At 45.2% G+C, this 24,892-nt stretch overlaps 1 protein-coding gene across 1 annotated transcript in view; it reads left to right on the top strand.

The window, feature by feature from the left end:
- APC (APC regulator of Wnt signaling pathway) overlaps positions 1-24,892 on the top strand; it is a 177,044-nt gene that overhangs the window by 102,074 nt on the left and 50,078 nt on the right. The window contains exons 5-7 of the mRNA XM_068130202.2: positions 2,356-2,464; positions 16,459-16,560; positions 23,026-23,118. Coding sequence (XP_067986303.2) covers positions 2,356-2,464; positions 16,459-16,560; positions 23,026-23,118 — 304 coding nt within the window. The remainder of the gene's footprint in view (positions 1-2,355; positions 2,465-16,458; positions 16,561-23,025; positions 23,119-24,892) is intronic.

Here is a 24,892-nt window from a genome sequence, read left to right as displayed (position 1 = left end):
ATGGCTCAGAGTGAGACCAAATAGTTTGAGTGACTGGACCTCTTCGAGAGGGATGTTGAGAAAGTAAATGGGAGGATTTGCAATGCAGTCCTTTTGGAGAGAGAGTCAGTGTGTGGGATTTCTCAGGATTGAAAGGCTTATTCCAAGTGTTTGACCAGATTGTGATTTTGTCAAGGTCTGAGGAGAGGGAAGGGGCTGCTGTGCCTAGGATGAGCGATGTCACGGCAGAGAATGAAGTCATCAGCAAAGAGATAAAGAGGATTTTCCAGAAAGTCAGTGAGATCATTTATAAAGATTAGGAATAGGATGGGGCTGAGAACACTGCCTTGAGGTACTCCAGCCTTGATAGTGAGAGGAGAAGAAACGTGTCCGTTGAGAGGCACATGTTGGCTACGAGAGTGGAGGAAGTCAGTAATCCAAGAGTTTTGACACATCTTGGACTATTGTGAATGTATCGTGACATTCCTGATTAAAGCGCAATCAAACTACTTTGGTGAATCTTGGAATGTTACCTGATGGCCAGAGTCAACAGACCCATACCATGAATACACCAAGTGCACCAAAGGAAGACCGGCACAATATACACACCTTTTACTTCTCTCATGTGTAATGCCGGCTGAAAGTTTGCATACTTGCTCAGTAGCATGACTGTCCAGGTGATGTAGTGCCCCCACCCCCTAGTTAGTTCGGACAATAATTTGTGGAATTTTGGCAGGATGCCAGCAATAACCCTCCTAATCTTCATAGAAAGACATGGTGGGATGCTTAATGTCCACCAACTTATGTTAGCTGATGGGCTTAACGTCTATCAATCTGACGATCTGACCAATAATTAATCAAACGCAGACGAGACAGCTTGACGGTAATAAAGTGTGCCACCATTGAACCACCAGGTAGGGACATGTGTCCACCTGATGTGTATACCAAAGAGCTGACTGGTCGAGTGGTTCAATACTTGTTTATATCATCATGATTGCTCACTCTTCCTAACATACACTTGGCGAGTGTTGTGAGTATGCCAAACACCCCACAACATGAGCTGTTTGAGGTCTCCATTCTGCAATTAACTGAAATATTACAGTTTCAGGTTTCTATATGCTTAAAGTTGGTGTGAAGTGTTACTAAGACTGACTCCCGATTGTATAGACCGATCCAACGGAGGGTTCAATGGACGGGCGCCCTCTATAGACGCCGCCATAGTTGGGAGGCGTTCGCTTCATTTGGCTTGCTCTCCAGCGTTCAGATTACATGCAGTTACCCGTCTCAGTTCACTTTGCTGAAAGAATATCGATACAAAATATATTTGTTTGTTAGATTCATCGGAGAAGATGGAATCGTGGACGATACGACCGGTCCACCGAGCTATACGACCGGTGAGGAGCCGGTGTGGTGGCCCGCGCAGAGGTGGACTCTGAGGGAAGAATCCAGGCGGGGCGGCAGTGATACACCCGCCGTGACCTGGCCATATGGAAGAGTCGATGAAGCGATGAGGAGCCGGTGAGGCGGCCCGCGCGAAGGGACGGAGGCCCAGTCGGGTCTGCCAGACGAGTTGTGACCCTAGTGATCAAGGAACTTGGGGCTCGGCAGCGGCCACTCGGGGCCTAGCCGTAGTTGCCAGAGGTGGCTGGCCCGGGCGGAGGTGGACTCTGAGGGAAGAATCCATGCGGGGGGGCTGTGGTACGGCCGCCAAGACCTGGCTGTATGGAGGAGTCGATGAAGGGACGGGCACCTAGTCGGGTCGGTCAGAGGAGTCGTTATCGTAGTGGTCGAGAAACTCGGGGCTAAGGCGGAAGGGGGCTCGGCATGGCGTAGCATAGGGTACGCGGTTGCTAACAAAATAGGTTTGGTGCAGGTGGAAGTGGAAACCGGGTACCCCCCCCCCTCCCCCCCAGGTGCCAGGTGCCTTCAGGGTGGCATGGCCATGCGCCTTTGGCGCCCGGCGATATCGCCGAAAACGGGGTTTGTATCGTGTGCCTTCAGGTGCCAGGTGTCCACGACCGCTCCACACGTATAGAGAAACACTTGAGAACGATTATCACGGACACTTTTCATGTACGATCACGATGATAGTTGTGCTGGCGCAGCCAGCTGGTGTTAAGTTTGGATCGGGGCGCCTCCCAGTAATGGCGGACGCAAGAGTGCCGCCTATCGGCGAAGGGGGCACGATCGTCCTTATCGGATCGGTCTATACCGAATAAACGGTTGAAGAATTACCCTGCATATTTCTTTATGGTCCCAGTGCTGTTGGTAATAGTCCATTTATGCTGCTCAGACGGAATTAAAACAGTCATGAACACAAAATATCACAAGGGTTGTAACATGTGTTTTTGTTTTGTCTCTTGTTGTGCCCTTCAGGTGTTTGCTATTGGCGGAGATTGAACGCGAGGAGCGTGAGAAAGACTGGTACTACGCTCAGTTACAGAACCTAACCAAACGCATCGATGGCCTGCCACTTGCTGATGGGGTCAGTCTCGGATCATTTTATAGTACTGGGAATTATTACCTCCGCCACCGAAGGTGGATGTTTTCACCCCGTCTGTCTGTTTGTTGCTTGCCGGAAAAGATTCCGGCAAGTATGTTGATCGGTTGGTTTGTCTGTCTGTCTTTCTGTCTGTCTGTCTGTTTGTTCGCAGTACTACGTCTACACCGTTGCACATAGAATTGCCAAACTTTACAAACATATTTGTCTTGCCCTGGAATAGGCTGTGCCCAATTGATGACGTCATCGGTCACGTGGTTCGGCCACCATCTTGAAAAAACCGAAAAACTTTGCACCTCTATGTCTCCGAAAGTGATGAATAGAAAAAATTGAGACATGGCTCATTGTAAATAGCTCTCCATGGGGAATAAAATATGTTAATGATGATGTCATCGGTCACGTGGTTCGGCCGCCATCTTGGAAAAACCAAAAAACTTTGCACCTCCATGTCTCGGAAAGTGCTGAATAGAGAAATTGAGACATGGCTCATTGTAAATAACTCTCCATGGGGAATAAAATATGTTAATGATGATGTCATAGGTGACTCCATTATGACGTCATAATTCGACAAGTACAAAACTTCATCCGATCAAGATGAAATTTCTTGAGCATAATCTAGGAATAAATTAGTTTAGAAAACAAATAATGATGACGTCATCGGACACGTGGTTCGGCCGACATATTTGTCCAACATGGCCGATTTTAAAAAGTACATTCTGGCAAGTCCTCGGTCTCTTTTTTTTTTCTTTTCTTTTTTTTTTGTATACTGAATCGAGGCTCGTGAAAGAGCTAACATTTATTTCACAAACAAATCAACCAGACAAACAAAATATACAAAAAGAGGGAGCGGAAGACAAGATGGGGAGAGAAGGGGAAGCACACAACCACAACATTTGAGAGCAGGGAGAAGTGTGGGAGGGGGAGGGCTTGGGGGGAGGAGGCGTGGGAAGGGGGGGGGAAGGTATAAAATTGGGGGGAGGAGGCGTGGGAAGGGGAAGAGGTATAAAACACAAGGGGACCGAAATTAGCGGGGGTAGAAAATATCAAGGTTTTGGATGGGGGAGGATAAGAGATGGTGGTGAACAGCTGTTTTAAAGACCTGGAGGGTGGAATGGGATTGAAGAGAGTGAGGGAGTTTGTTCCAGAGGCGGGAGAAAAGAGGAATGAAGGAGTGAAGGTGAGCAGAAAGTCTTGATTTTGGCAGTTTAACCATAAGAGGCAGTTTAATCACCATAAATGTAATCCTCCGTTTCCGGTCTTGCTGGCGAGGGTTCGTTTATTCTCAGCTCTCCATGCTATCCATCGAAATCGAAGTTAAGTAATTATTCCCATTTGTATTTTCGTTATAACTATTTATTTTATGGTGTATATATTGTCTCCCGACGAAGATTTTCGGTGCAAATCTTTCATACCTGTATTGAAAATCGTGTTAATTCGGGTCGTGTTTTGAGGCCTTGTAGTTGTACAGTGAACACTGTACAACCTTGAGGCTTTGTTTTTCTCTCAGCGGTCCGTGTTTTTGTGATCCAATAACTTTCGTTCTCTGTTTTCCCAATCTTTTCACCCCATAGCCCTCTTCCTTGTGTAAATCACAACTCAAAAAAATCCAAAAAAAAAACATTTCCTTCTCTGTTCTCATTCGTTTATTCATTCTTATTCGTTCGTTCGTTCGTTCTTCGACCACGTGTTTCTCCCCCATTTCCCCAAATAGATTGTCAAATTTCAACTCGTTATTTTATCGTCCATGCGTTATTGTTTTGATTATAGTTACTTTTGGTTTGAATTTCCTGTAACTTGTAATTATTTAATCGTGTTCTGCTCCTCGTGTGCGGCCTTGTAGTTGTACCCCCGTCGGTGTTTGTTATCTTAATCGTGTTTTGCTTGGCTCTTAGTTTTTTTCCCTTCTACCCCGAACATAATACTCTGTCTAACGTTCTAAATCCCCACCTCCCCCCCCCCCCCACCCCCAAAAACCAAACAAAAAAAACAACAAAAAAAAACATTTATTTTCCTTTCTCCACGTGTACTCGTGGTATTTTCTGTCCAGGTGTGCTGTTCGCCCCGCCCCCATTAACTCCTTGCCATCCACCGTTTGCCCTTCACGTGACTCGTGGTAGTCCCTCTCGGCTCTCCCCCCGTTGGTATTTTTGTGCACATAAGATTGTTCACGGTTCTGTTTAAATATTATTTAAATATGTATAACCTTTCCCCTTCAGTGTTTTACTCAGTGGTATTTTACAACACGCTGTTTTTCTTCCTATTTAAAAGGCTTTTCTCAATTTCCTCTCCAACTCATTCCACCTCAAAAAAAAGAAATTCAATATCTTATACGTCTCCCTCACCACATTCATTCCATCCCTCCTCCATCATTCTGAACCGGATTGCTAACTTGAAAATCACAACAAACCCAATTTGTTTTCAATGTTTGTCTTTCATTAATCATCCACTTTCTAAACTCCCCTCTTGCCCCTCCCATCCAAATCCCTCCCCTTGCACCTACACTCCTAAACTCCCCCCTTGCCCCACCACTCTTAAACTCCCCCCCTACCCCTCCACTCCTGAACTCCCCCCTTGCCCTTCCACTCCTGAACTCCCCCCTTGCCCTTCCCCTCCTAAACTCCCCCCTCACTCCTCCCCTTCAAAACTCCCCCCCAACCCCTCCCATTCAAATCTCCCCCCATACCATTCCTCTCCAATTCTCCCTCCTCCCCCCTCCTCCTCAAAGCTGCCTCCTCCCCACTTCGTCTCCCTTCTATCTCATACCTCCACCCCCCCCCCCAACCTTCTTCTTTCCTCTGCCCCCCCTCAAACAACCCCTCACTGTGCCTCATCCCTTCACCTTCAAACCTTTCATCCTCCTCATCCTTCCCTTTCTTGGAACTCTTCTGCAATCGCTGACACACTAACAACTGCTCTCCCTACCTCCCCCTCTCATCCTTCATCTTACCCTACTCCTCCCCTCCCCTGTCCTGTACCCGATGCTCCCCCTCTCTCTTCATTAACGGTATGGACCTCAAACATCCGGGGCCTTCGCTCAAACCTGACTGATCTCTCCATACAGGTTGCTTCTGACAATCCAGACTTGATCTGCTTAACAGAGACTTTCCTCCTTCAAGATGTCTCTGATTCCTTAATATCTCTTCCTGGTTACTCCCTCCTCCGGTATGATAGACCTGAGCCTCGGCCTGGTGGTGGGGTGGCTATCTTTATCAAAAACTCTCTTCCTCTCTCTCCTTGCACTGCCCTCTCTCCTCCTCACCCCCAGGAGTACCTCTGGCTACGGCTTCCTCTCCGCTCCCACCTTTTGTTCATATGTGTTCTGTACCGTCCCCCAAACAGTGATGACTCCATCTACATTTCACTGTCTGACAACATGGACCAACTTCTATCCACTCATCCCAACTCTCTCTTCCTCATATGTGGTGACTTCAATTGTCATCATGCCACCTGGTTGGGTGTGGGTTCCTCTCTCACCAGTCATGGCACCTCAGCAAAGGACTTCTGTGACTCACTGGGATTGACACAATCTGTCAATTTCCCGACCCGGATCTCAGCCAATGGAGTATCTTCTCTTCTAGACTTGGTTATGACTAACTTCCCTGCTAATGTCTGCTGCTCTTCTTCTGCTCCAATCGGTTCTTCTGATCATGTGCTTGTCAAAGTGGACATCTCTCTGGCCATTCTCAGAGAGTCTCCTCAGCGTCGGCGAGTCTGGCATTTCACTCAGGCCGACTGGGACGGTCTTCAAGCAGCCATCAATCGTCTGGATTGGTCTCCCATCTCCACTGCCTCTGACATCAATTCTTCCTGGGAATTCTTCCAAAGCAAACTGATCTCTCTCATGCACAGATTTATCCCATCTCGCCTTCAGTTGTCTTACCCTTCCTCCCGTCCATGGTACACTGAATCTTGTGGTGAGGCAGTTGCCCTGAAACAACTTGCCTTTGCCTCTTGGAAGGCTAATCCAACTGAAGGAAATCTCAGTTCCTTCCACCAAGCTCGGAACAAGTGTGTGTCTACCCTCAGGAGTGCCAGGAAGCACTATCTCTCCTCACTCAAGAATGAACTCTCAAACCTGTCTCCTTCCTCCAAATCCTGGTGGCGTCTGGTCAAATCCGTTTCTGGTGTTTGTTCCCCCTCCATCCCCTCCCTTACCTCAAATGGCCACACAGTTGACATCGCACGTGACAAAGCCGAATGCCTCAACTCTGTGTTTGCCTCAAAATCCTTAGTCCCAATCCCATCTCTCTCTGTTCCCACCTTTCCCAGTCGAACCAAACTGCTCCTGGACTCTGTGACCTCTCTCCTGACAAGGTGGAGGAGTTTTTGTCAAACCTCGACTCTGATTCTGCAACTGGACCAGATGGCATCAGCCCACGGGTCCTAAAATCCTGCTCTGCCGCTCTATCTCACCCTCTCTCTGTTCTTTTCACCCAATCTTTTGCTCAAGGTCATCTGCCAGCATCCTGGAAATCAGCAAACATTACCGCTTTACACAAAAAAGGTGCAAAAACAGATCCTTGCAACTACAGACCAATCAGCCTGCTCCCAATTATCAGCAAAGTCATGGAATCCATCATTGCTTCGGATATGAAATCTTTCCTCTTCTCCAATGGCTTGATCTCTGATCATCAATTTGGTTTCAGACCAGGTCACTCTACTCTGGACATGCTGCTTCTGCTGTCTCAACAATGGATGGAGGTCCTCAATGCCAAACAGGAAATCAGAGCTGTCTCCCTTGACATATCACGTGCCTTCGATACGGTCTGGCACTCAGCTCTGCTCACCAAACTCTCCTCCTATGGTATCCATGGAAATCTCCACGCATGGCTTGCGGACTTCCTCTCTGGTCGTAGTCAACGTGTGGCCCTGAATGGATTTCTCTCATCTCCCCTTCCCGTTCAGGCTGGAATTCCCCAAGGCAGTGTGCTGGGCCCTGTGCTTTTTCTGGTCTTTATCAATGATCTCTCCGACTCTCTGGAAAATCCTCTGTATCTCTTTGCTGATGACTCCACTCTCTGCCGCTCCATTCCTCTTCCCTCAGATCGGCAGTCTGCAGCCTCCTCACTCTCTGAAGACCTGGACAAAATCACAGACTGGTCAAACATGTGGAACATGTCTTTCAATCCTGACAAATCTCACACTCTTACTATGTCTCTCCGAAAAGATCGACTGGACAACCCTCCCATCTACTTTCTCAACAATCCTCTCCAAGAAGTTCTGTCGCTCAAGCTTTTGGGTCTCACCATCTGCCATGATCTTTCTTGGGAAAACCACATTTCCAAGCTGGCCTCCAAAGCCAGTCGCCGACTGGGCATCCTCCGTCGTGCGAAGTCCTTCCTAGGCACACCTGAGCTCCTCACCACATACAAGGCTTTCATCCACAGCTCAATGGAATACTGTTCTCCCCTATGGGCTGGTGCTCCTGCCTCACACCTGGCTCGGCTTCACGCTGTTGAATCCAAAGCTTTCAGAATCATTGGAATCTCCCGCGATGAAGCTATCTCTGAGGGCCTTTCACTCACTCACCGCAGGCAGGTAGGTGGTCTTTCTGTCTTCTACCGACTCCTCTCCGGCCTTGCTCCCCCAGCTCTCTCTGTGCTCTGTCCCCCAAATATTCCTACAGGTCGCACAAGATCTGCCAGCCATCCTCTGATGGTTAAACTGCCGAAATCTCGGCTCTCTGCTCACCTTCACTCTTTCATTCCTCTTTTCTCCCGCCTCTGGAACAAACTCCCACACTCACTTCAATCACACTCCTCCCTCCAGGTCTTCAAAACAGCTGTTCACCACCATCTCTTATCTTCCCCCATCCAAAACCTTGATCTTTTCTACCCCCACTAATTCACCCCAGATCCACCTTGTTTGAAATTCCAACTTCTTTCCTGGAAGTCTTGGCAGTGTCCATATGTTTTATACCTCTCCCACCCCCCCCCCCCCTTCCCATGCCTTCCCCCCAAAGCCCTCTCCCTCCCACAGTTCTCTCGATGTCTCCATGTCTCTCGGTCCCTGCTCTCAAATGTTGTGTTTGTGTCCTTCCCCCTCTCTCCCCATCTTGTCTACTGCTCCCGATGTTATTTGTTTTGTGTGTCTGTTTGTCTTTCTGTGTGATTAATGTTCGCTCTTTCACGAGCCTCGATCTTGTATACAAAAAAAAAAGAAGAAAAAAAAAAAAAAAGAGGGTTGCAGGCAGATCTTGTGCGACCTGTAGGAATATTTGGGGGACAGAGTCCAGAGAGAGCTGGGGGGGCAAGGCCAGAGAGGAGTCGGTAGAAGACGGAAAGACCACCAACCTGCCTGCGGTGAGTGAGTGAAAGGCCCTTGGAGTTAGCTTCATTGCGGGGGATTCCAATGATTCTGAACGCTTTGGTTTCAACAGCGTGATTATGTGAGGTGTGAGGTCCTAGGTGTGAGGCAGGAGCACCAGACCAGAGGGGAGAGCAGTATTCCATAGAGCTGCGGATGAAAGCCTTGTATGTGGTGAGGAGCTCAGGTGTGCCAAGGAAGGACTTCGCACGACGGAGGATGCCCAGTCGGCGACTGGCTTTGGAGGCCAGATTTGAAATGTGGTTTTCCCAGGAAAGATCATGGCAAATAGTGAGGCCCAAAAGCTTGAGTGACAGAACTTCTTGGAGAGGATTATTCAGAAAGTGGATGGGAAGGTTGTCCAGTCGGTCTTTTCGGAGAGACATCGTAAGAGTGTGAGATTTATCAGGATTGAAAGACATGTTCCATTTGTTTGCCCAGTTTGTGATTTTGTCCAGGTCTGCAGAGATTGAGGAGGCTGCAGACTGCCGATCTGAGGGATGAGGAATGGAGTGACAGAGAGTAGAGTCGTCAGCAAAGAGATAGAGAGGATTTTCAAGAGAGTCAGAGAGATCATTGATGAAGACCAGAAAAAGCACAGGGCCCAGAACACTACCTTGGGGAACTCCAGCCTGAACAGGAAGAGGAGATGAGAGAAACCCATTCAGGGCCACACGTTGACTACGACCAGAGAGGAAGTCCGCCAGCCATGCGTGGAGATTTCCATGGATACCAAAGGAGGAGAGTTTGGTGAGCAGAGCAGGGTGCCAGACCGTATCGAAGGCACGTGAAATGTCAAGGGAGACGGCTCTAATTTCCTGTTTGGCGTTGAGGACCTCCATCCATTGTTGAGAAAGCAGAAGCAGCATGTCCAGAGTAGAGTGACCAGGTCTGAAACCAAATTGATGATCAGAGATCAAGCCATTGGAGAAGAGGAAAGATTTCATATCTGAAGCAATGATGGATTCCATGACTTTGCTGATAATTGGGAGAAGGCTGATTGGTCTGTAGTTGCTAGGATCTGTTTTTGCACCTTTTTTGTGCAAAGCGGTGATGTTGGCTGATTTCCAAGCAGATGGCAGATGACCTTGAGCAAAAGAGAGGGTGAAGAGAACAGAAAGAGGGAGTGAAAGCGCGGAAGAACATGATTTTAGGACCCGTGGGCTGATGCCGTCAGGACCAGTTGCAGAATCAGAGTCGAGGTTTGACAGAAACTTTTCCACCTTGTCAGGAGGAAAGGACACAGAGTCTAGGAGCAGCTGGGTACGACTGGGTACGGTGGGTACAGAGAGGGATGGGTTTGGGACACAAGATTTAGAGGCAAACACAGAGTTGAGGCATTCAGCTTTTTGACATGCGGAGTCAGCCGTTAAGCCGTTTGAGGTGAGGGAGGGGATGGAGGGGGAACAAACACCAGAAACAGATTTGACCAGACGCCACCAGGTTTTGGAAGAGGTAGACAGATAAGAGAGTTCGGTCTTGAGAACGGTGAGATATTTTTTCCTGGCTCTCCTGAGGGTGGACACACACTTGTTTCGGGCTTTGTGAAAGGAAATGAGATTTCCTTCCGTTGGATTTGCTTTCCAGGAGACGAAAGCAAGTTGTTTCAGGGCAACAGCCTCACCACAAGATTCCGTGTACCATGGACGGGAGGAAGGGTATGACAACTGAAGACGAGATGGGATAAATCTGTGCATGAGAGAGAGCAATTTACTTTGAAAGAATTCCCAGGATGAGTTGATGTCAGAGGCGGTAGAGATGGGAGACCAGTCCAGATGATTGATGGCTGCTTGAAGACCGTGCCAGTTGGCCTGAGTGAAATGCCAGACTCGTCGACGCTGAGGAGGCTCTCTGAGAATGGTCAGAGAGATGTCCACTTTGACAAGCACATGATCAGATGAGCCAATTGGAGCAGAAGAAGAGCAGCAGACATTTTCAGGGAAGTTAGTCATCACCAAATCCAGAAGAGAAGATGCTCCGTTGACTGAGATCCGGTTCGGGAAATTGACAGATTGTGTCAGTCCCAGTGAGTCGCAGAAGTCCTTTGCTGAAGAGCCATGGCTGGTGAGAGAGGTACCCACACCCAGCCAACTGGCATGGTGACAATTGAAATCACCACATATGAGGAAGAGAGAGTTGGGATGGGTAGATAGAAGTTGGTCCATATTATCAGACAGCGAGATGTAGATGGAGTCATCACTGTTTGGTGGACGGTACAACACACATATGAACAAAAGGTGGGAGCGAAGGGGGAGTCGTAGCCAAAGGTATTCCTGGGGGTGAGGTGGAGAGAGGGCAGTGGAGGGCGAGTGAGGAAGAGAGTTTTTTTTATAAAGATAGCAACCCCACCTCCAGGACGAAGCTCAGATCTATCATACCGGAGGAGGGAGTAACCTGGGAGAGATACCAAGGCATCAGAGACATCATGAAGGAGGAAAGTTTCTGTTAAGCAGATCACATCTGGTTTGTCAGAAGCAACCTGTATGGAGAGATCAGTCGAGTTTGAGCGAAGGCCCCGGATGTTTGAGGTCCATACCGTTAATGAAGAGGAAGGGGGAGCATCGGGTACAGAATAGGGGGGGAAGGGGTAGGGTAAGATGTGGAAGAGGAGGAAGAGGTAGGGAGAGCTGTTGAAGGTGTGTCAGAGATTTCAGAGATTTCAGAATAGCTTGGAGAAAGGGAAGAATGGGGCGGACAAAAGGTTTGATGGAGATTGGGTGAGGCACAGTGAGGTGTTATTTGAGGAGGGGGAAGAGCGAGGCAGAAGGTTGGGGGAGATGAAGGTGAAAGTTGGAAGGGGGAAGAAGCAGGGAGGATGCTTTGAGGAGGAGGGGTGAGAGGGGAGTCTAGGAGGGGAGGGGCGAGGGAGAGTCTCGGAGGGGAGGGGTGTGGGGGGAGTTTAGGAGGGAGGGGAGGGAAGGGGCAAGGGGGGAGATTTGAAAGGGAAGGGTGATGGGGAGGATTTGGAAGGGAGGGGTGATGGGGAAGTTTTGGAGGGGAGGGGGGATGGGGAGGTTTTGGAGGGAAGGGGGGATGGGGAAGATTTGGAGGGGAGGGGTGAGATTGGATTTTGAAAAGTGTACGATTCATGGGAAACGAACAATTTTTGCAAAATGAGTTTGAGACCTTCGAGTCAAAAGTACGTTTGAGGACACTGAAGGAGGGGTGGAGTTCTGGATAGTTTAGGGAATGTAGAAAGGAGGAACTGTACGAGATGGTATTATATATATTTTTTGGAATGAATAGATTTGGTGAGCAAGACGAAAGCATCCTTTTGTAGGAGAAGAAAAGCGTGTTATAATATATGAGAGAAAATAGTTGTTCAGGGGAGAGATTATACATTTCTAACCACGTGATCGCGTGATCGCGAACAACGTGAACGACGAACGAACGAACAAATAAGAACAACAAATAAACGAATAAGACCTGAGAAGGAAATATTTTTTTGGGGGTTTTTTTTTTTTTGAGTAGAGATATGAAACAAGGAGGTATGGGGTGAACGACTGGGACGAAACAGAGAACGAAAATAATTACAGCGCATTCGACGAACCGCTGAGAGAAAAACAAAACCACAAGGTCGGAGACGGTACGGTAGCCTAGGCCTGCGAGTACTAGGCCTCAGAATACTCGATACGCATTAACCGACGATTGTGTATACATGTACGAAAAATTAGCACCGAAAATTTTCCAAAAGATACGCTATAGGTACATACACCGAAAGATAGATACAGTCTCGAGAAAAACACAATTGTGAAAGATCACTTAGCTTCGAAAGCGTGAGCGCATGGAACAGCTTCGAAAAGACGTGACCTCGCCATGATCTCGCAAGAATTCGAGACCGATTTTGACCGATTTTTCATTTGTTTGTTTGTTTGTCTGTGAACAAGATATCTCAAAAAGTTGTGGACGGATTCGGACGAAATTTGGTAGAGAGGTTGTGTATGTGACACGGACAAAATGATTAGATTTTGGTGAAGATCCGGATTCGGATCCGGCTAGTAGAATTTTTAAAGTGATTCTTCGCCATTGGGAGATAGGGCCAAAACCGACATATAGCAGGATATCTCAAAAAGTTATAGAAGGATTTGGACGAAACTTCTTGGAGAGGTTGGGTGTGTGACAAGGACTAATCGTTTCGATTTTAGTGAAGATCTGAGTATGGATTCGGATACGAAGAGAGACACAGAGAGAGAGACACAGAGAGAGAGACACAGAGAGAGAGAGAGAGACACAGAGAGAGAGACACAGAGAGAGAGAGAGACACACAGAGAGAGAGACACAGAGACAGAGAGAGACAGTGAGTAAATAAATACTGAAGCCAGCAAGTAAGAAGGTGAGGTTAGGAAGGGTTAATGGAAGTAATAAAGATCAAGGATCAGATCGGAAGATAACAGGAGGTGCACTGGCCTGATTGAAGCCCTGGAGGGAAGAGTGAGATAGAACAGCCTCTGGAAGGTGGTTCCGTAGACGGGGTAAGCAAGTAATTAGAGAGTTATGACGTGTAATCATCCTGGATTTTGCAAGTATAATCAGAAGCGGGGTGAGAAGGGGTTCTGGAAGAACGCTTGCATCTTGGAATTGCTGGGTAGGATCGGAGGACTAAGGGAGCGATATCGAAGAAGAGGCGTAAAAGCCTGCGATGCTTCCACTGACCTGCTTGCGTTGCGAAAGCAGTTCACACCATATGCTTTGCCCTCGTCTTGGGAGATTCCAATAATGTTGAGAACTTTAGATTCTGCAGCATCCAGGAGAGACACCTGTGATGCTGAGGTTCCAGCCCTTAACAGCGAGCAGCAGTCCATTAAGCTGCAGACAAAGATCTTGTGGACTAGGAGTAGTTCTGATTTTCCAAGGAAAGACTTGGATTTACAGAGGAAAACCCAGTTTGCAGCTGAATTTGGAGGCTAGCTTTGCATTGTGGTCGGCCCAAGAAAGGTCATGGCTGATGATGTGGCCGAGGGGTTCAAGATACTGAACCTCTCTCAGTGGCCGATCATGGAGATAGACAGGTGTGGTAGTTTGACATTTCTTCAAGAATGATGAGTTGGGACAGTGAGACCTTCCAGGATTGAAGGACATGTTCCATTCATCAGATAAGCATCTGATCACTCAAGATTGACACAGCTGCAGTCTGTCTAGCAATGGGATGTGGGTACTGTATGACGCAATGTGGAGGAGTCGGAAAAAAGGTATTTCCAAAGGATCGGAGATGTCATTTCTTCGATGAGGAAGAAAACTGGGCCCAACATAGTGTCTTGGGTAACTCCAACCCCCACTGTGAGAGGGAGGGAGAGGTTTCCTTTGATGCCTCCATGTTGACTGCATGGGTGGCGGAAGCCCATCATCCAGGAATGAAGGCGCCCTTGTATGCCACAGGTAGAGAGCTTGGCAAGCAAAGCAGGATGCCAGTGTTTGTCAAATTCCCGGGATATGTCCCGGAATAAGAGGTTAGTGTTCTAACCTCTTATTTGAGGTTGAGGGCCTCCAACCATTGCTGAGAGAGAGGAACCGTAGCATGTCCAGATTTGAATGACTGGAACAGAATCCAAATTGTTTGTCAGAGATCAGGCTGTTTGTAAATAGAAAAGATTTGACATCAGAAGCTATAATTAATTATATGATTTACTTGTACTTGGAAGCTGGCCTGAGTTGATATTTTTGCACCCTTCCTGGAGACAAAAGTTATGTTTGCTGTGTCCAGACCAATGGGAGGCTGCTAAAGGTGACAGACTAAATAGGATGGATATAGGGGAAGTGAGAATGGCAGAGCAGGATTTGGGAACATGGGCACTGATGCGATGTGGGCCCGTTGCTGAAGCAGTGTCAAGGCCGGACAGAACTTTCTGTCCAATCTTAGTTGAAAAGAACAGAGTCCAGTAGACAGTGAGTACGAGGGGGTAACTTGTAAATAAATAAGAAAGATGCTGCAAGCAATTTCGTTTGGCTTATTCCATTGGGTTATTGTGGTGTTGGGTTTCATTTGGGCTTCTTCAGTGTGCTATGTCTGTCGTGAGCTTACTTGTGTGTTGTGATTTGTGCCATCCTTTGTTTATGATTTTTTTTTTTGGTGTTAATAACCTGGGTGCAACTTCCTGACCGCAATCAATTGTAAATAAACAATTATTCAGCCCACGGAGTAAGTCCTACCGGCTCCCTTGTCTGTTGAGCTTCGCTTGGTTGGCAGAGGCGTCACGATGTCATGAAGATATCACAGTAAGATGAAGCCTTGCGTACATGCATACTTGCGTACATGTATGTACATGATATGTATCGGTGGAAAACTTTTAAAGAACCCTAAACTCATTCCTAGAGTTGCCAACTTGAATGGGTATAGTGTGCCATAACATAACGGTGTGGTACGTGCGGTGATTACTGATGAAGCTGTCCTGTAAATTTTTTAAATGTTTTGCTAAGGATAGCTGCTTTAGGCTTATCTTCTTGCAAATAAAAAGAGACTTCCTGAATTTTGCTATATATTTATCTTCAACACGAGCATACTATGACCAGTCGCCTCACTGACGGATTTAATCTCAAGACAATGTTGTGTTTCACTAATTATTTGCATGTCTATCTGTGAGTTTCAATAACAATGTAAAATGAAGTGAAATGTGAAAAAGGATCTTTTATAACATGTTGTTGTTGTTGGAGTTGTTGTTTTTGTGCTCCTTCCTTGTACAATTATATATTTTTCTATTGCTTCGAGAAGTTTTACTATATATAATTTTGTGTGCTCCTTCCTTGTCCAACACATTTTATTTGAAAGGGTTCCTGTTGTCGTAGAATAATAAAAAATGGCACCATTGGAACCGTTAAATTGCACTCCAAATCCTGATAAAAGGCACTTTTGAGACTAAACTTAAAAAAAAAAAAAAAACACCTTTAGAGGCCATTTTCCCCTGCAAAGCGGGGGTTGGCCTTTTTCGGGCACCGTGGTTGTTGTTGTTTTTGTTGGTCCCCTTTTTGAAGCAATGTTTTACAGCCGGATGCCCTTCCTGCCGCCAACCCTTTTTGTCACCTTTTACGACAAACAGGGAATTACCAGTGAACTGGTACTCAATTTGCCGACCTCGGAAGGATGACAGGCTGAGTCAACCACCCTGGTGTTAATTCAGCGATCGACCGGGATTCGAACCCAGGGTCCTAGGATCCTAAGCTGGCACCCTAGCCGCTAGCCCAACACCAGGCAACTTTTGAGACTAAACTGACATAACATTTTACAACCTTATAAATTTGTTCTAAATAAATAGATTACTAGCTTTCCAACAGTAACATTTTACTATCCTATGATAGCCAGAACCCTTTTGAATAAAGTGTGACAGAAACGCTCATGCACACACGCACGCACGTACACACACCCACACACCTACTACACACGGGGCCGCCGAGAGCCAGAATGGGCCCTGGGGCAATACTAAGTGTTGGCCCTCCTTAAAAAAAAAATTTTAAACAATCTTATACAGCGGTTTCCGTATTTTCGTCGTCGGAAACATTCCATGTGGGAAATTATGATGTTATTCACTTACTCGTATATGTGGATTCGTTTCTTTCATCCGGATGGGGTTTGGCCATCACTCCTTTGTTAATTTACGTCATTACATCATCACTGCGATTATCATTATGTGAATTGTTCCCATGGTGCCAATGGAGCTTGAACAATATTTAATATTTTTCAGACCGACGCGACGCGCAGGGAGCTTGAGCTCGAAGCACATCAGATCCGATCAGCAATGGAGGAGAGGCTGGGAACGTGCCAAGCAATGGCACAGAGAGCACAGGTGTGTTGTTCTGCCAGGTTGACTGCTGGCATAAGCATTTGGTCTGATCAGCCATTTTTTGAAGCTGAGAAACAACTTTATGCGCTCTTTTTTTTCTTTTTTGTGGGAAACTTTTCTTGCATTACGATTGGCAGTGTCAATGTACTTGGAGAGCAGATCAATGTGACAGCTCCTGCATACACCTTGCAATAAACATTCATGTTTCCAGTCGGTGTATTTGCCCTTTGGATTATCTTTGTCAAAAATTAAATATATAAAAGACCTTGTTGTTGGAGGGGAGAGGTTGAGGACAAAATACCTTAGCCACCCTTTTGTGAGAGAAAGATTGTTCCAAAATCCAACACTTGTTCAAGCCAACATTTTAAAAGTTTGTTTTTTCAACACGTGTTTCTGCTATAATTGTTCTGTTGACTAGAAAATGTCATTAGAATGCAAAGCTTTTGTCTAGTCCTATTTCCAACCTGTCATTCATATCAGATTGGATTGACCAAATCAATGGGGAGTGAAGGAGATTGAGATGCGAACGTCAGCAGGTTGTTGTTGTTGTTGTTGTTGGTGTTGTTTTTTTAATGGGGAAGCACAGGTTGTTTACAGCAACTGGAAAATATGAGACTGTTTGAGTTTGGGTGATAATCTGTCTGGCAGCCTTGGCCTCCCCTTCTGTCTTGCTTCATGCTCGGGTTTGTCATGGTCTGCTTTCTGTTGTGTTCCAGACATATCTTAACAAATCAGGTATCTCTAGATTACTCAGCAGTAAAATTAAGATCAATACTTTAAAAAAACAAACTGAAAGAAGGTTTGACAAATCATGAACAGATTAATGGAAGAGAATGATTAAGAGGAACTCCCAATCCAACACATAGAAGTAATATTTGACATTGACCATAAAATGTATAAAGAGAACCCTAAAGAGGTTAATCATAGAAAAGATAGACATAATCAAGATTATGTTTGATAGCAAAGGGTTGGAAATGCTCAATATCTCTCAATCAATATCTCAATAGCACTCTTCTCTACAATAAACAAACTCCTCAGCCCCCTGGACACCACCACCCAGTCATTCACAGTAGACAACTGCATCTCCTTCCTTTCATTCTTCCAAAGCAAAATTGACAACATCTACAGCAGCTTAACCACCACCGCACCTGCTCCCCCTCAAACCACCTGCCCCCCCTTATCCTGCCAACCCCTGTCTCAGTTCTCCCCAGTCTCCCCTACTGACCTCTCTGAACTCGTCATAGGAATGAAAACTGCCACCTGCACTCTTGACCCCATCCCCTCCAGCTTTGTCAAGGCCTCCCTTCCTGCTCTCTCTCCACTTATCACTGCAACAATAAACTCCTCCCTGTCTACAGGCATCATCCCACCATCCCTCAAAATTGCTGCTGTTACCCCCATTCTGAAAAAACCTGGACTCAACCCTGACACCCGAAACAACTTCAGACCCATCTCCAACCTACCCTTTCTGTCAAAAGTTTTGGAACGCGCTGTAGCCACTCAACTTAAGCATCACCTCTCTGCCAATAACCTGTATGAAACATTCCAATCCGGATTCCGCTCCAACCACAGTACTGAAACTGCTCTCCTCAAAATCACTAACGACCTTCTCCTCTCCTCTGACGCTGGCAACCTCAACATTCTCGTCCTCCTCGACCTCAGCGCTGCCTTTGACACCATCGATCACACCATCCTCCTCACCCGACTTGAAACCACCTTTAACATTACCGGCACTGCCCTCTCTTGGATCAAATCATACCTCTCCGACAGACGCCAGTTCATCTCAATCAATAACTGCAAATCCCCCACTGCTCCCCTCCCCAAAGGTGTCCCCCAAGGTTCAGTTCTTGGCCCCCTCCTCTTCATCCTGTACCTGTCCCCCCTTGGTCACTTAATCCGCCATCATGGTCTCCAATTCCACTGCTTCGCCGATGACATCCAGCTTTTCATCTCCACCAAGTCCATCTCCACCGCCACCCACTCTATCCTGACAAACTGCATCACTGAAATAAAATCCTGGCTTCAAATCAACTTCCTCAAACTTAACTATGATAAATCTGAAATAATCATCATTGGCCCAAAAACGCTCACCAAATCCATCCATAACTTTGCCCTCAACATCGACGGTTTCCCAGTATCCACCTCCCCTCACATCCGGAATCTTGGCATCATCTTTGACCAAACCCTCTCCTTCGACAAATACACTAAACAGATCACAAAGACAGCCTTCTTTCACCTGAAAAACATCGCCCGTCTCCGTCCATCCCTCTCCTCCACGGCTGCAGAAACCCTCATCCACGCCTTCATCACCTCCCGTCTGGACTACTGCAACAGCCTCCTCTTTGGTTCACCCTCAATAATCATCAATAAACTCCAATACATTCAGAACTCCGCTGCCCGTCTACTCACCCATTCCCGGACCCGTGACCACATCACCCCCATCCTTTACAAGCTTCACTGGCTCCCCATCCCCCAGAGAATCCAGTACAAAATCCTCCTCTTGACCTACAAAGCCCTCCATAACCTGGCCCCATCCTACCTGACTGATCTCCTCTCCAGACACACTCCCACCCGCAACCTCCGCTCTGCTGGTACCAACCTCCTGACCCCCCCCCCATGCAGACCAACTTCAGATCCTGGGGGGACAGGGCCTTCTCCATCGCTGCTCCCACCCTCTGGAACTCACTACCTCATACCATCAGAGACTCCTCCTCACTCACCACATTCAAAACATCACTCAAGACCCACCTGTTCAACACTGCATTTAACATTTAACCCACAGCATTTAACCCCTGACTATCTCTTCTCCTTCTCCTTCCTTTTGCTTTGATTATTTACCTGTTGATTTTTGTCTTTTTGCACTTGTTTTTTTGTACTCTGTCAAAGCGTCTTTGGGCTTCTTGAAAAGCGCTATATAAAATAAATGTATTATTATTATTATTATTAATATCGAGAAGTGTGGAGTATTATTAATTATTAATTAATACAACAGAAAGAAGTGTGGAGTAAACTTCCAGAAACAACTTGAACAATCAGTGATTTCAAACCCTCGCCAGGATGTATTTTCATTGGTTTTTAAGGCTTTTGTGTTAAAACAAATATGGCAGCCGAACCACGTGACCGATGACGTCATCATTATTATTTTTTTCCTCCACTAATTTATTCCTAGATAATGCTCAATAAATTTCATCTTGATCGGATGAAGTTTTGTACTTGTCGAATTATGACGTCATGATGGAGGCACCTATGACATCATCATTAACAGATGCTATTCCTCATGGAGAGTTCTTTACAATGAGCCATGTCTCAATTTTTTGCTATTCAGCGCTTTTGGAGATATAGAGGTGCAACGTTTTTCGGTTTTTCCAAGATAGCGGCCGAACCACGTGACCTATGACATCATAATTGTCATTAAAAAATTATACAGGTGGAGTTGCACCTATGGTGAAAATTTCCTGTCAATCGGACCAACGGTTGCAGAGAAAATCATATTTATTCTGTACAGACAAACAGACAGACAAACAAACGGATTCAAATACAATACCCTCTCCTCTGGCAAGGGTAATAAAACAAAGACAGACACAGATGTTTGTGTACACTTTGGGAAATGCAGTTAGGGGAAAAATCTTCAACTAAAGGATACTGTACAATCTATAGACGGAGAGGAATGATTAAATTATGCACATCATTGTAATTGTGAATATTCCGTATAGATCCACATCATAAACACATCATCACAGGTGATCTCAGAATAGTGAAAGATAGAAAATTACGCTTCGTGAAGCAATACTTCGTGCTTCCCTTGATAAATGCCTTCTCCGGACACCTCACTTTTCAGGTCGTATACAAGGCCCATCCGATATCTCGAGGTCAAGGCGAAATAATGTAACTGTTACTGCGACAGTGTCCTCATAATATGTGTCATCCCTGGTAGCCAGACCGATAGCACTTCTCCCAATCTCAGTGGCCATGTTTGTCTGAAGTTAGGTCAGGTGTTGTTTTTACATGTGTTTGTGTGTGCACTTTGTAAATGCAGCTCCTCTGTAAGCCTTAAATCTGCTGCACAGTAGTCGATGAAGCGCAACAAGATTGTCGGCGACAGCTTAGTCCATGAAAGTCTTTGATAAATCGTGTAATATCTGGCGGTTGGTGACCTCGTTAACAAGGTTTGACAAACATGTTCAACTTTTATGACGAGTTGTCGGCAATAGTCACGTACTGACATGTTGTGTGTGGCAGTGTACGTTGATCACCGAGAAGATAATAACATAACCCTTCCTGCCGCTCCCGTTCGGAGTGGGTACACTAGTTGCCAGAAACCAGACCCAGCTGTTCGTTAAGATTCGTAATTGATATTGAGCCAAATCATGAAGACCCTCGGTGATGAATTGTGTAATACCTTCAACAGCAAGGATGAGGGTGTTGCGCGGACAGAGGAGGTGAAAATGTATATTTTGCGTTGTAGGTGTAACGACAGTGTCGTCATTCTTGATAAATTCTGACAAAGCACATGCAAATCGGTTATACTGTTGTCCAATAAGTTTTTGTTGAACTGACTGAGAAATTATATTCCGATCAACTGCCTTTTGGTACTCCAGGCCCCTTGCCTTTTGATATTCCAGGCCCCTTGCCTTTTGATACTCCAGACCCCTTGCCTTTTGATACTCCAGACCCCTTGCCTTTTGATACTCCAGACCCCTTGCCTTTTGATACTCCAGGCCCCTTGCCTTTTGATACTCCAGGCCCCTTGCCTTTTGGTACTCCAGGCCCCTTGCCTTTTGAGCAATAGATGTGTGTAATATGAAAGCTCAATCTTGGAAGTTTTTTGAAATATCACGTACATTAGCCAAGTTACCAAGACGGTTTCCATGGCAACAATTCTGCCAATCACCACCGTGATCTAATCAGGTTGAGATAACGTCATGAGGAACAGATATATCTGTAATAAGAAAGCTAAATGTTCAATAGTTTGTGAAATCAATATTACTATTAAGGAAGTGCCTCGGCTCTTCTAACAAAAAACTGCACTCAAGCTGACGTGAGGGAGGCCGTCGATGAGCTGTGCAATGTTCCGGAGAATGACGCGATCGAGGGTCTTTTGCACAACCTCAATGAAGGGCATGTGGGGAATCCTAACTTCAAGCTGTGGGTCACACACATGAACATGTTCGAGATCCTCCTTGACTTTGTTTGATCTGAAAGAGATGGAAATTGGAAGAGCTACATTGAGTAATTTGTGTCGATGCTTAATGCAACCTTCACATACACGGATTATTCTTACGAGTCCTTACGGATCGCCAACTCGTAGTCAATCACAAGCATCCGTAAATAACTCGCTGGTATCCGTAGATAACTCGTCACAACTCGCAACAACTTTTGACATGTCAAAAATCATCTTCCGTTATTTACGGATGCTTGCGATTGACTACGAGTTGGCGATCCGTAAGGACTCGTAAGAATAATCCGTGTATGTGAAGGCACCCTAATGGTTAACAAGTTATGATCATGTCACCAACTCCAGATGGGATCCTGTATATCTTGCCAATATAAAAGATCTTCCCAGATAACTCCCTGGCAATTAAATGGTTTAAACAATGTGGTGTTCAGTTTCTTGTGCACCGCAGCAATAAGCTAAAAAAAAAACCTTACCTATTAGATGTAAAACAAGAGGAAAAATATCTGTTATTGCTCAAGAAAATCAAGGTTCAAAAGTCATTTGGTCTGTTCTTTGTGCCAGCATATCCCAATCCTAGCATTCCCAACCATTGTAGGTAGTTGCTAAATTACACAGCTAATGCCAAGCAAAGAATTTAGAATATCAGCACACAGTCTTTTAGAAAAGATGCAACAAAGTCTTCAACATTTACAATCAAAAGACAAAGACATCTGGTTGGCTTTTCTTCCCTATCGTAAAGACTACTTTCTTTGACATGCACCGCCCCTTGCTGGAATTGTTTGAGAACTACAGTTTTAAAATCTAACAACTTACCTGCACCCTTTGCTATGGAAATCAAACCCAATGCCTTTGAGTTACCAATGATGAGCACGTGTCCTGAAATAGCTGCATAGCCATCACAGAGATCCCAAAGAGAGGTCATTTATGTATCCCATAAACAAGATAGGTCCCAGGGTATTGCCTTGGAGAGAGATGCCAGCCTTTAAGGTCAGAGCAGTCGAGACGATGGCATACAGAGCAGTACGCTGCTTGAATACCCTGAACTCTAATTGCGGATTGCTTTGTAAGGAAGGTTGGATCTCAAAACGTCGTCGGATTATTGCAAAGAAATTCATTCTGCCCTCTCGGCTTTACCTGAAGATCTTTTTACTTTCTTAGCTATTGAATTACACTTTTAAAACAAAGAAATGCTGTTATTTTTTCAACAATGTGTCCATGGACATGTTGCTTACATCAGGGCATTTGCTTTCTGAATTCCTGTCTTCCATTAATAGCTTTTTCTCACTCCACAGGTACGTGTCTCACGAATCAAAGATGTTGACAGGGAAATTGTGAGGGTTCGTCTTCTTCTACAGGAAAGCCAAAGCAATGGCGACGACACCGCGGTAAATTACCAACCACATTGATTATTTTGAAATTGGAAGCTGTCCTTCCATGATGTGTGTGGATTATTGTTTATGGTTTTTTGTGTTTAAAAAAAAAAAAAATCACTCTTACAAAAATGTCCTATACAATTTTCATGGGATTTTATGAAATTCCCATGAGAAATGCTTCAGCATACTTTGTATATTTACATAAGTTGCAACTGTTAACGCTGATTTACCCCCAACCCCCTTTTTTTCTTTATGTACCATGATGCACCAAGTCACTCCATCAGAAAATCCTTTGCAATTCCTAAATCCTGATGACAGCACAAAGGAATCAAAATTGCACAAACCCTCACCTAGTCTCATTAATTAGAAGGCACACCTGTCCAGCATTTAATCTGTTACAACAGATATTGGATATTTCATTAAAAATATCGAAACCACAAAGTAGTGAAAAAAACATTTTTCCAGTTAAAAAAACCAAAGATGGTGAAGAATATAAATATATGAAATTAAACCACAATACACTCGAGGAACACGCTGATTCACATGGTACTGTTTCTCTTCTAACAAGTGCTGTTTTTTTTATTGTTTTTTTTTATTTGCATTATAACAGTTTACAAGTGAAACAAGAAAGAGCAATCAGATTGCAGAACCTCGCCAGGATGTGTTTTCAGTGGTTTTTAAGGCTTTTGTGTTAAAACAAATATGGCAGCGAACCACGTGACCGATGACGTCATAATTTTTTTTTTCTCCAACAATTTATCCTGAGATTATGCTCAAGAAATTTCATCTCGATCGGATGACGTTTTGTACTTGTCGAATTATGACGTCATAATGGAGGCACCTATGACATCATCATTAACATATGCAATCAGATATGCATATATCTTGTCGAGACATGGCTCATTGTCGAATTATGACGTCATAATGGAGGCACCTATGACATCATCATTAACATATGTTATTCACCATGGAGATATCTCTATACAATGAGCCACTCTCAATTTTTTCTATTCAGCGCTTTCGGAGATATAGAGGTGCAATTTTTTTGGTTTTTCCAAGATGGCGGCCGAACCACGGGACTGATGACGTCATCATTTTTTTCCCCTCCACCAATTTATGCCTACATGCCATTCAAGAAATTTCATCTTGATCGGATGAAGTTTTGTACTTGTCGAATTATGACATCATAATGGAGGCACCTATGACATCATCATTAACATATGTTATTCGCCATGGAGAGTTCTTTACAATGAGCCATGTCTCAATTTTATCTTTTCAGCGCTTTCGGAGCTATAGAGGTGCAAAGTGTTTTGGTTTTTCCAAGATGGTGGCTGAACCACGTGACCTATGACGTCATAATTATTAAATATATACAGGTGGATTTGCACCTATGGTGAAAATTTCCTGTCAATCGGACCAACGGTTGCAGAGAAAATCATATTTATTCTGTGCGGACAAACAGACAGACAAACAGACAGACAAACAGACAGACAAACAGACAAAGAAACGGACTCAAATGCAATACTCTCTCCTCAGGCGAGGGTAATAACTTTGCGCATACACGTTCCCCATATGTAGAGAGAGAAAATTTCTTCCATTCTATTCATTCTCTTCTCTCGATTTGCATTTTTAGTTTCTATTGCAATATTCGAATTTGTTGTTTTGGGTATTACTCTTCGCTTTTATTATGAACTAGAGGAGCCTACTCGTGTATACTGGGCAGTATACTCGTTGAAATTCCTACAGCTCCACGAGATCCAAAATTGCCTTGATCATCATCCTTGTG

Source organism: Myxine glutinosa, chromosome 11 (assembly GCF_964187855.1).
Source record: "Myxine glutinosa chromosome 11, kmMyxGlut1.1, whole genome shotgun sequence".
Classification (NCBI taxonomy): domain Eukaryota; kingdom Metazoa; phylum Chordata; class Myxini; order Myxiniformes; family Myxinidae; genus Myxine; species Myxine glutinosa.
This window is presented reverse-complemented; position numbering and strand designations above follow the sequence as displayed.